This window comes from Pectinophora gossypiella, chromosome 23 (assembly GCF_024362695.1).
Source record: "Pectinophora gossypiella chromosome 23, ilPecGoss1.1, whole genome shotgun sequence".
In the NCBI taxonomy this organism is placed as follows: domain Eukaryota; kingdom Metazoa; phylum Arthropoda; class Insecta; order Lepidoptera; family Gelechiidae; genus Pectinophora; species Pectinophora gossypiella.
In genome coordinates, this window is record NC_065426.1 from 1749933 (window position 1) to 1763190 (window position 13258).

General features: G+C 38.8%; 1 protein-coding gene across 1 annotated transcript in view; it reads right to left on the reverse strand.

Annotated features, from left to right (window-relative positions):
- The window catches only part of LOC126377340 (regulator of hypoxia-inducible factor 1-like), a 39787-nt gene that overhangs the window by 12952 nt on the left and 13577 nt on the right, over positions 1–13258 (reverse strand). Inside the window, exon 6 of the mRNA XM_050025045.1 lies at positions 9934–10021. Coding sequence (XP_049881002.1) covers positions 9934–10021 — 88 coding nt within the window. The remainder of the gene's footprint in view (positions 1–9933; positions 10022–13258) is intronic.

Here is a 13258-nt window from a genome sequence, read left to right on the forward strand (position 1 = left end):
ACATTCAGAATTTGCCTTTCAACTGTTTTAAGACGGCAGTTAAACAAAAACTTTACAAAAAAGGTTATTATAAAGTTAGTGATTATTTAGAAGATATGAATGCATGGGATTAACTGTCTGAGAACTGATATTAGGCAGCTAAATTACTCAATTGTATACCAATATTTTATGTTTATTTTTATTTTTTTAAAGAACGTCTAGGGCCCTGTGCCGAGGTTTTTCTTGCAGCTTCTTTTCCCCGCCTATACAGGTTGTGAGAAGCTGCAGTAGTTTTAGGCGGATGAGACGTTCGTTATGTAAAATTGACGATTCAAAGTGTAACTTTGTTACCTATTGAATAAAGATATTTTTGAATTTGAATTTGAATATTTTGCTTGAACTTAGTGTTTGTATAGTTACGTCGTATGGATTTAGAAGCTTGGCTCAACATGAGATCTGATAACTTTTTGACATTGTAATCGATATCATCTCGTCTTGGCATCATTGTACATGTTTTTTTTTGTTGGAATTAAACATTTCAGATGAGAAAAACCCTTACCATCGTTTTTAGTACAATTAAGTAGACGTTCTAATTTTATAATCGACTAGCTTTTGCCCGCGACTTCGCCCGCGTGGCGTGTTATAAAAGAGAGATCTTTGTGTGTGTGGGAGTACATATCAAATTTCAAGCATCTAACTTATGCAGTTTAGATTTTTACATACAATTTTTTTTCCCGCTAACTCCCATTTTTCAAAATACAGCCATAACTAAACTTTATATTTACTAAGGGATGCATGCATGCTAGATTTAAAACATCTATCTTACGCGGTTTCGATTTTTTCATACAAATGTTTTTTTCCCGCTAACTCCCGTTTCCGTGGGAATTTTGCAATATCCTGTTGCAACTAAGCTTTAAGTTAACTAAGGTACCTGCATGCCAAATTTCAAACGTCTAACTTAAGCGGTTTAGATTTTTCATACAAAAGGATTTTCCCGCTAAATCCCGTTCCCGTGGGAATTCCGGGTATTTCTTACTTAGTGCACCTCTACGGTACCTAAGCTACGTCCCTTCCAAATTTCAAGTGCCTACGTGTAGCCGTTTAGGCTGTGCGTTGATATGTCAGTCAGTCAGTTTCTCCTTTTATATATGTATAAGATGTCACTAACACCCTGTATACACTGTCGTATGTTTAAATTCACCGCATCCACACCGCATCTCTAAATCCCCAACACACCTCGAACACTTCATAAAAAACACCTCGTTTTACACAGACACTACACATCGACGTTATCGTACACGCGCATCTGTGCGTGTGACGTTTCACGCCCATACGATCGAAGACTAAAGTAAGACCGAGAGGGGTGAGGTATACCTAGCTCAGCCGCTGGTGGGGAGCCGAGAGTTGATATTCTGTACGTAGTCATCATCCCCCACTGCTATGGCACGGGCCTTCCCTATGGATGGATAGGGAGATCGCGCCTTAAACCATCACGCGGGCCCAGTGCGGATTGATAGTTATTAACGAATGCTAATGCAGCCGGGACCAACGGCTTAACGTGCCTTCCGAAACACGGAGGAACTCGAGATGAAAACTTTTTTTTTGTGGTCACCCACTTTGCGAAAGTTGCTTAACTTCAACAATCGCAGGCCGAGCGCGTTTACCGCTGCACACCGAGCTCCTCCGTAGAGCTGTACGTAGTATTACTTCTATTCTATGATGAGGCCTTTTAATGCAAATCACGCGTTCTTGACTATGACGTCACGATTTCCATCTTCCATCAAGTGTAAAGTTAACTTAAATGATTACATCCAATCGCAAGTTTCCTCTAACGGTTAGGTAAGTGAACCTAAGTAACTGTTTAACTAGTACACTTGTAAGTGGCTAGTTTCCTAACATTATCAACTACTGTTACTGAACGTAGGTAAGTAATTCTGTTGTGAGTGTATATTTATTTATTTACTACTACCACACACAATACAGCATTACAGTAAAATACTAATGCGTTATACAGGTGTCAAAAACAAACTATTATTAAGTAGGTATATAACAAAAAAAATAAAAAATAATAATAAACCTTATTAATTAATTAAGTCAAAAAACCTCATAACAAATAATCAGTAGTGCTACTTTTTTGAACTCACTCAGAGCACAAACAAATAGATCAGTTTTTTCCGCTACGTGGTTCAGAGTGCAGAGTGCTCGCGTTAATGGAGCCTTGTTGAGGAGGTTGGTCCGGCCGCGGGGCACGGCCAGCAGTGGCGGCCGGCGGCGGCGTCGCACGTACCCGTCCGGGACACATAGGGCAACGTGCCGTAATATATCCGCGTTCATAATTTTACCTCTGATTATCTTAAAAATATAGGAAGCCAGTGCCAGCTCTCTCCTTACCCTTAGTTCATTATTATGTCGTGGCCAGATCTTGAAATTGATCATTTCATGATGTGTTCGACCATTTCATACGGCATTTTAACGGCCAGTGGAAGAGCGTTGGGCTCACGATCCGGAGGTCCCGAGTTCGATTCCCGGTGGGGACAAAAATACTTTGTGGTCCCTAGTTTGGTTAGGATATTACTACCTGATCACCAGATTGTCCGAAAGTAAGATGCGTGCTTCGGAAGGCACGTTAAGCCGTTGGTCCCGGTTACTACTTAATGATGTAAGTTAGTAGTCAGGGGCTTTTGGCGACTCAATAGTAACCCTGACACCAGGGTTGATGAGGTTAGCAATCCACACGATAGAAGAAGACTTATAGCTAATTTGCAATATTGCGCGGTGCGTAAATGTAGGTCGCCGCCTCAGCATATTTTTTTCGATTTATATTTTCTCTTTGTTATTAAATTCGAGTTCAGTAATTAACAGTCCGAGCTGAGTTTGAACCCGTGACCTTGCGATGTAAACCACGCGTTCTGTCAACTGAGCTACCACGCTTCACGCAATCTGTTAGTCATCAGTTAACGCAATTAGGATTAGCAATCGTTAGAAATCGGCATAAACTGCCAACCGTGACGATTTCACTTTTACTCCAACTATTGGAACAGTGTTTAATCGTGCGATAATTAGATCAACGTAAATTTGAACAATTATCAAATAAAACAAAGTTTAGCAACTTTTCTGTCCTTAATCCCGCCGGCGTATAAGATGAACAAATATGGCGGTCGTCCGCGTCTCTGGTTGTCATGGTTACGCGCTGCCCCCCTTATACTACACTTGAGACCCAATAATAGGCAAGTTTCCTACTAGTCAAATCAGTTACTTTTTACTAAACGTCAAAACACGACATTACTACGGAATTTGTATGAAAAAACACACTATGACGTCATAGAAAAACGTGATAAAATGTCGTGCTTATTACATTTTCTTGATTAAAATTCATAAACATATTATTATTACAAATCAGATATCAGTATCATTTATTCAACGTTATTATCGTGGATTAACTTGTTGAAAATCAATGTAACATTTTTGAATTTACGTACGTCATTCCGCAAGGTGTTATGGCTGAGGAGAAGAAATGACAAAAAAAAAGAGAGGGGTATAGAGAAGAGTATAATATTTACAGTAGCTACGAATAAAGAAAAAGAAAGAAGAAGAGAAAGAGTATGCAAATAAAGAATATTGAATATTAAATAATTATTATATTTAAAAGCAACAATACAACCCAACTACAATACCTAACAAGCACTTATATCCAATGATGTGTCGTTGCTTCTATGCTGTTCTGGGAGCAAATAAAAAACATAGAACACGTTCAGCTGCTTGTCTTCCCGGGCATGTCGTAAAAACCGACAGAGGGATTGTGTCCTCTAACATGATGGACTAATGTTATGGGCGATAGGCTGATCCCTTATCACCATAAGGTTCATCATATCCAGCTTACGACATCGTATCAACAGTGGCTGCAAGTTTTCTTTGATTACTTGTGGCTCTGCCCACCCCATTAGGGATAACGGGCGTGAGTTTATGTATGTATGTATGTATGTGCCGTTCTCGGGAATGTTCCCACTTAGGGAAAGTTCCCGACTGTAAAAAAAGGGAAAACTAATGTAAAGAGAGCTTTATTACCTAACCTATAGGCAGATAAGACCAGAGAACAAGAAAGAACAATTTGAAAGAGAAAATTAGCCAGTGTGTTTACTACTAAAGAGTTTTTACAACGAAAATATTCCCAGTATAGAAACATTTGTGGTTATATCAATACTGGTTATATCAATGTCAAATATAAAAAAAAAACATAAGCCGAGACGCGCGGTGTCAATGACACTTCTAGGTCGCGAGAGAATAATTGCGTAAGGTAAGTGTCACACCGGTTGTTTGCGGAATTTGTAATCGCTACGGTAACGCACTTTTCGCGATAAAATCAATTAATTTCGGTTAAATTCTTTCAGCTTTAGCTTGTAAAAAATGATGTTTAGCAAAACAAGTCGCAAAAAAGAGCTATTTGAATTAAATTGTACTTGTAGTTTTAAATTTTGTGGTCCCTGCTGGATTGGCATGATAAACTTTCCAAATGACCCATTTTTTTACAGCTGTAACTACTTGGATTTTTTTTGTATTGGGCTGCTTTTCCCTTCACAGGTTGGAAGGTCAGACAGGCAGTCGCTTCTGTAAAAAATCGAACCTGTCAAATCTTCAGGTTAGGTAAGTGGACCCAGTGAAAAACGGGATGGGCTTTAACTACTGGGGTTTTTACCACGAAAGGTAATACATGTTGTAATAAAAAAATGTTTCGCCATTTTTCGGTGATGATCCACTGTTTTTTTTTTTATTAAATAAAATATCGGGCGGAAGGCAAGAGGGAAACCACTGCCCTACTTTCCCTAAAAAAGTAGCATGGAGAATGCTACGCCGACGAGAGCGTAGCTCTTAAATCAGCGATGATGAACTACTTGGCCCGTCAAAGATTTGTTTCCAGTCTAGTATTTATATATTTTTTTTGACGTGACTTTTCGTAGATTTATAGCATATGGCTTTTACTACTGGTCCGGACAACTACAGCACATTTAAGTAAACAAGCCGAAGCGTGCCCAGTTGGGCGCGAACCTCGGCTCAAGACGTCGTTTGAGAGGATTATATTTGAAAGATCGGTATAACGGCAACTGGGGGTCTAAAAAGCCACATTGATATTTTCTTCTTCTTCTTCCGGCCTTTTCCCATTTCTATTTGGGATCGGCTCTCCTAATCCTTCGTTGCCAGAGTGGTCTTTTCTGGATCGTCATTGGTTCTAAGCTGGATTTCTCTAAGTCTTTCTTGACGACAGTTATCCATGTTAAACGGGGTCTCAATTAATAAAATTAATAATAAATTAATAAAACCCTAGCGAGACGACAGCGATAGGCCCTGAACGAGTAAAATCGTGTGCCTGAAAAAAAAACTGAAGTGTTCAGCCAGCGAAAAACTTTAAAAATTATATGTTTTTATAAATCGCTCTTTCTCTCGGTGTACCACTACACTAATGTGTATAGACGCATAAAGCATGTCAGTATTCAATGAAAGGGAATTTTGTGAGCGACATGACGTGACAATATTCAGATGACGTCACATATTTTATTATATTGGAAAAGACATTTCGGCGAAAATGTCTTGCGATAGGTGTGGAGGCTTAGGGGGTATTATAATCGTTACATTCCAGGTATATACCATTGACCTCGTATATAACCAAATAGACTACCAATGTCTGTAAAAAAGCATCCGCCGCGCATCTTGTCCCTAAGCGACATTGGGTGTAATGACGACGCTCATAGATTTACTGCTACCGTAGATTGAACATCAGCGCTCAAGAAGTGGGACGCAAAATTACTGTTAATATAGCAACGTTGACAGTACTTTACCTCAGTGCACGATTAGGCGCCGATCAGGCAACACGGAAGGGCGTGGTAAAAACTTGCAAAAATAGAAGCTCAAAGCGAAAAAATAAGGATCGAACATCATATTTAATTTAAGTATAAACATTTTGATTTTCGCAGAAAAACACACCAAAATAATTTTTTAGTTTTAAAATACACTGAAACGCGGTAACGGACTGGGAGTACTTGGTCAATCCGAGTCGCAGTATAACCCGACCGCGTTACGAAGCACCACGCGCTAATATACGTAATAAGACGATGCGCACTTTCTTAATTTGACGCGATCTTATTGAATGTATTGTATATACCGCTGTGCACGAATTTATAGCTAAACAAGCGCCAAGTTTTCGCCGCATTTTTGTATCAAGCGCTGTATGAGCTGTATCTACGATAGTGGTAAATCAATGACGACGCTCTTCAACCGAGGTTGCTCTCTAATGACTATAATCCCAATTGGGGTAGTCAGAGGTTCATCGTAAGATGAACTAAGAACCCATACCTCACAGAGCAATTTTTCTTGTGTTTTCTGTCTTACGTAATTGTCTTAGTGATTAAATTCTTCGTGTATCAGGATCGAAGAAAATGGAATAACATAGTCTACACACGTTTACCCTAGTGGGAAATAGGCGTGAGTTTTTGTATGTATGTAATTGTCTTAAAATAACTAATAATATGAACGGTCGTTTCGAATTGCATCACGAAACATTTGTTTTAAAATCTCCTTGAGTTTACCTTCACGTCATTTTTAAGGCAATTACCCTGCAACTGAGTTATTATTAAACCCTAAACAAGGTTGAATTTAAAGAATCATTACACAATATAACATGTTACCATCATAGTATAATTATAAGGCAAACTGTTAAATGAACGACCTCCTTGGTCGAGTGGTTAGGTTTACGACCCGGGTTCCATACTCGACAGGGACACGTCTTATAAAAAAAAAACACTTCGTAAGTCCGTTGTTTAATCAGAACATTGAAAGAAATAAAGAAACAGTTATTATTCAGGGTATTAGTAAGCACCGCTACTTCAAAAGCGCGATGCCGGGCAGCAGCGGTATCAGTACTGGTTGGAGGCCGAGGAAATGAATTCTGGTAGGACTCTAGCTAGAACATCACCGAATGAGAAATTGGTCGGTGTACTGCGGAACGGAAGGCGATTGGGGCAACCACCGTTCTACACGCCCTATCTATGGAGTAATGGCGGTTATTCCACCGACAAGAGCGCAGCTCTTAAATAAAGAGAGAGAGAGTGACGTCGTAATGAATACTGAGGGGGATGATTCAGACCATGATTCTGAGTTAATATCCAACCACTAGACAGTGGTTAGAGCGTTGGGCTCACAATCTAAAGGTCCGGGTTCGATTCCAAACGGGGACATTGTCGATATCAGTTTGTGAGACTGACCTTTTTTGGTAAGGTAAGGACATTGCAGGCTTGAATCACTCAATAATAACCGTGACACCAGGGTTGATGAGTTGGTGTTCTACCTCATAGCCCACACGATAGAAGAAGATTAGCAATGTATTTAGAGCATAATGCTTGTAAGTATAAGATATTATCTAAAGTGTGCTTGTTACCATCAAGTACATTGAATGTTGATGTAACAATTGAGGAAAATTGTTATAAAAAATTCTAAAACTCATTTCCTAATTTACTGCCGGCCCATAATAACAATTTGTAATTGGAATTACTGTAATTATAATTACCTACACAATTACAGCTATAAAATGGATTCGCTTCGTAAAAAACATTTATTATTTTTGTTTTTGGTGGATATGAAAAATAATTTTATATTTTGACGTGACTTATTGTACATTTGCCGAAGATGGTATTAACTATTTGGCCGGACAAATGGGGAGTGCTGAGGGCTCTCACCCACTTCAATTTATAACAGGCCTGAGGGTGCCCAGTTGGGCGCAAACCTCGGCTTTCAGGGGCCAGTTTTATAAAACTTACAATTGTAAATTACAACGACAATTTGGTGTTCATTACGTAGATAATTTGAAACTGCAAAATATTTGTGATCACACACTCCGCAATGTACATCAAATTGTCATTGTAATTTACAATTGTAAGTTTTATAAAACAGGCCCCAGGGCGTCGTCTAAGAGGATTTTATTTGAAATAATTAATTAACCTTACTGGGTCGATAGCGATAAGCGCTGAATTCGGGAAAACGTCCCCCACGCCGGCGGGGTCGGTATCGGGGTCCTGAACTGTTTGTTGTCGCGAGCTGATTAGCCTAACTCTATGGCTAGAGAAATCGGGTGGTTACGATCGTATGTTTCGTTCTTCGTATGAAACAGAGAGTTAAGTATAACGCAAAATAAAATTGGGAGGTAATTGCTGGAATCAGAATAACTAAGTTCATATTTTTACTTTTAGAAGTGTGTCAGGATCGAGGCAAATGGTATTCCATAGTCTCTGCTTACCCCGGTGGGAAATAGGCGCGAGTTTATGTACGTATGTATTTTCACATTAATTGGGTTAAAACATACTTAGACAATACATCTTAGTTGTCTTTGATTCCTTGCGGCTCTGCCCACCCTATTGGGAATTCGAACGTGAGTTTATGTGTGAATGAACGAATAAAACTTTATTGCACACACAACCACATAACAAATAGAACAAGGAAAAAATATAAGTGGGCAAAACGCGGCCTTCTAGCTGAAAGAGATCTTTCCAGGCAACTTTCGATAGAGTATATACGAGTGCATTGGCATTTCTACCTTTGCACTTATAAATGAGTACAGTCATTTAGATAGATAGATAAAAACTTTATTGAGCACAATGGCCACAAGATACAGAAATAAGGGCAACACATACACAGGCAGAAATTTCTTCCAGGCACCATTGGGTACAGGAAAATTTTGTTCAAATAAAAAAGTAGTATTTATTATTATTGTAGCATTTCAAATTGTTCTACAAAGGTGTAGGTAATTACTTTTTTTATAATCACATGACCATTTGTAACAGTCTCAGCAATTACCCACTTAAAGTTAATCTTACATTTCTCAACATTGTGAAGATAAATCACGAAACTGCGTTAAATTGATATATATTATACTCGCCACGGTAAGTACTAAATAAGTACTAAAAGTACAAATTGTACGCAACATCCGTTAGGCAGTTGCATATTACTTAATCTGTGGATCTACCTGTTTAGACTATTATGCCTAGAGTCAACATCGAAGCAATGTCGGACCAGGCTACGTTCACCAAAAAACCGGGTGAGAGCCTTCAGCGCTCCCCATTTGTCCGGCCAAGTAGTTAATGCCATCTGCGGCAAATCTACAATAAGTCACGTCTAAAAAAAAAAAAAGTTCACCAAAAACAATTATAGATGGTGTTGTTCAGCTTTAATGTGATTAATTATTGATTTCCAAATTGAAATAGGCGTCTTCGAGCAATCGGGGAATATTATTTAAAATAAAAGGTTCCATGTCTGCTCAAGATGAAGTATACTTAAATAATAATGTATCCAATTGGGATGTGTAACTAATAAGAGTTGAAGAAAAGAGAACCATATTGAAGACTATAGAAAACCGGAGAGGAAATATGATTGGCCACCTGATACGACACGATTTATTTATAACTAACATTATAGAAGGAAAAATTGAAGGGAAGAGAGGAAGGGGTAGACCTAGGATAACATTTATGAAACAAATAAAAGAGAAGGTGCAGGTCGTGTCGCATCGGGAGGTGAAGGTTTTGGCGGGAAGAAGAGAGGAATGGCGGTTACTCCACCGACAAGAGCGCAGCTCTTAAATAGAGAGAGAGAGAGAAAGAGAGAGAGAGAGAACTAATAAGCAGGTTTCTTTAATTTGTAATTACTATAGTAAGTCTCGGAATGTTATTTAAGTACCTACCCACCTTAGTCAAATTCCAATGTTATTTAAAACTACTATATGAAATTGTTTGTTTCTCAGTAAGCGAATCAAATGTATTATTTTGAGAAATAAAGTATCTTAAACCTTATAAATAAAAAGAAGTATTTTCTTTGATGGCTAAAAAATTAAAAAAATATATATACTTACAAAACTTACTTAAATATTTTTTTTAAGTGGAGAAATAAACTTTTTATTATCATTATTTCATTACTTACATTTTCAATAAACTCCGGATTGGCGGTGTATCCGTATCCGATGAATATCATCGAATGAAGACCGAGGATCATCACCATAGTGTAGAACCTGCGCCAAAAATAAAATATTATTATACAGAGTATTAGTCACATCGTAACGATAAGATTGAGGGATGATACAGGCCGTGATTCTGAGTTGTCGCAAAAGTATGGAACGGAAAATAATTTAAAAAAGCACTAAAATTTGTATGAATTTTGTGACAGGAATCCACTTGATATTGGTCTGAATCATCCCATTCAGTAGCTTCTTGTATAGCTAGGACTACTTGTGTGTACTTATACAGGGTGTAAGTGACATCGTAATAAATACTGAGAAGGATGATTCAACTTATTATTGTATGTTAATTTCAAGTGGAATTTTATATCGCAAAGGTATAAAATTGAAAATGTTTTTAAAAATGCATAAATTGTGCGACGGGTAAAATATTTCCCTTGAAATCAACTCAGAATCGTGGCTTGAATCATCCCCCCTCAGTATTACGATGTCACTAACATCCTGTATAAATTTGGAAAACATATTTATTATGTTATTTACATTGTAAATTCCGATATATACATTTAAGGCCCAAAATGATTCATGTCCTTTTCCAATTACTAGGTAATCTTACACTATTTTGTATTAATTTACATAGTATTAATTAACAGCTTCTCACTTCACAAATTATATACTTAAAAATTATTAACGAAGTTAGACTTTAGACAAAGATTATATTGCAAAAATAATGAAGTTAGGACAACTTTTAGTTCGCTAACAAGCTGATCCTAATACTCCAATTAAAAGTAAGTTTTTGGATAAGATTTAAAAACAATGGCTTGGCGAATTAAAAAGTTACATAACATACCCTATTAGGTATTTTTCTTTTACTACTTGACCAGGCAAATAGGGAGCGCGGTGGGCTGCCACTCGGTACGGTCACGAGCATTAATATATATGTTACCGGCCAAACCCGATTTTAGGCCAAACTAGTTTTGCCTAGGCTAAACTAGTTCATCCTATGTGCGATCGGATAAACCGGTACAGACTAGGCCAAACTGGTCTGTCCTAAGGGTGATAGGAGGAACTAGTTTATCCTAGGAGGAACTAGTTGAGCCTAATAAAAATAAGTTCACTTCAGGATAAACTAGTCTGGCCTAGGAGAAACTGGTTGGGCCTTCTATGAATGGGTACACGTCAAGAAAGCTACGAGGGGAGGTCAAAAAGTTCGCGGAATGAGGGGGAAGGGGGTCGAAATTAAACACGAAACTATTTTTCCTTTTCAATATATTCTCCCTTAACCTTAACACATTTTCCGGATCTATCAAATAATTTGTTTATTCCATCATAAAAAAAAGATTTCTCTTTGCTGTCAAAATAGGCCGAAATTGCAGACTTGACTTCTTCATCATCGCCAAATTTTCGTCCACGCAGTTCCTTTTTCATTTTTGGGAACAAATAATAATCGCTGGGGGCCAAGTCTGAACTGTAAGGCGGGTGGTTTAATTTTTCGAACCCGCATCGGTGAATGGCAGCCGTCGCAACATGGCACGTGTGGACGGGTGCGTTGTCGTGCAAAAGGAGCACACCTCTTGACAGCTTTCCTCTTCTTTTTTCCTTGATAGCCTCTTTCGATCTATCCAGTAAAGAAGCGTAGTAATGTCCCGTTATAGTAACACCACGATCTTTATAATCAATCAGCAAAATACCTTCTGTATCCCAAAAAATAGTGGCCATGATCTTTCCGGCCGATTGTGACACCTTAAACTTCTTTGGAGGAGGTGAGCCTTTTTTATGCCACTGCATCGACTCTTGCTTCGACTCAGGTTCATAGTGGTGAACCCAGGTTTCATCTCCAGTAACAATCCGGGCCATAACTTCTTCCTTATTCTCTCCACAGAGCTCTAAAAACTGGCGAGAACACTCGACACGCTCGCTTTTTTGAAGTGGCGTGAGCATTCTTGGAACCCATCTTGCGCTGACCTTAGTCATCCCAAGATGTTGATGTAGGATATTTAAAATACTTGTTTCGGATACACCGACCATTGCTGCAAGCTGCTTCTTCTTCAAGCGGGTATCTTTTAATACAAGTTTCTCTACTTTTTCGATGATTTCCGGTGTGGTGGCCTCAATGGGCCGTCCGGAGCGGGGGTCATCTTCAATCGACTCTCTTCCTTGCTTGAAAAGACTATGCCACTTGTAAACCATGGTTTTACCAGGGGCAGAGTCCGCGTAAACTGCTAACAGCTCTTGAAAAATCGTCTGAGCGGATTTTCCTTGCTTGGTGAGGAACTTAATGACGGCGCGGTGTTCAATTTTCTCCATATTCGCTGAGTTCTTCCCGATTCACTTGTTTGCTGGTCGATAGTTCAAACGTTAATGACCCGATTTGCTTCAAACTTGGTACATATACTGTTAATGAGGTGTGCAACTAGCGGCTACCTGTACGAGCAAACCAACCCCCTCCAACCCCTCCATTCCGCGAACTTTTTGACCTCCCCTCGTAGTTAGCTTAGCCTATTTTATGCTAACAGGGAATAATAAAATACCAGAAATACTAGTTATAAAATCAAGATGTATTTATCATTTGTAATTTGTAAATTAAGTACTTTACTACCTGACTTTACTACCGAACAATCAAAGCTTATTTTGCCATAAGTATGGCTCGACAATGAACACAACGCATTATACACTTTGTGTCTCGTTCGTAAAGACTACTTTAGCTTAAAACATAACTGTCATTCTAGTCCAGGTAAATACGGCGCCGACTTTAAACATTTCTGACTAGGAAATATTAGTATAGACTAGGCCAGACTAGTTTATCCTGAAGTGAACTTATTTTTATTAGGCTCAACTAGTTCCTCCTAGGATAAACTAGTTTCTCCTATCACCCTTAGGACAGACCAGTTTGGCCTAGTCTGTACCGGTTTATCCGATCGCACATAGGATGAACTAGTTTAGCCTAGGCAAAACTAGTTTGGCCTAAAATCGGGTTTGGCCGGTAACATATATACACTTTGGTACCATGTCACATTAACTTTTTTGACAAATTGAACTGTAAGTCTCACTAAATGTCAAATATGTTAGTGCGACAGAGTCCTAAAGTGGGTACATTTTATTGCTCATGACTGTACAAAATTTAAGACTAGAGGCCTTTTTTAGCGTTGGGAAATGCTTTACGCATACCACGCCACCCGGGGGGGCGACGTGGTTATGTGGGACTCCCCGGTTGTTGCCACCCGGTATACCCACTAAAACCCAACGGTGTTCCTACTTGTCCACTGTGGTGCCAGGACCCGGGAATCGCCGAAG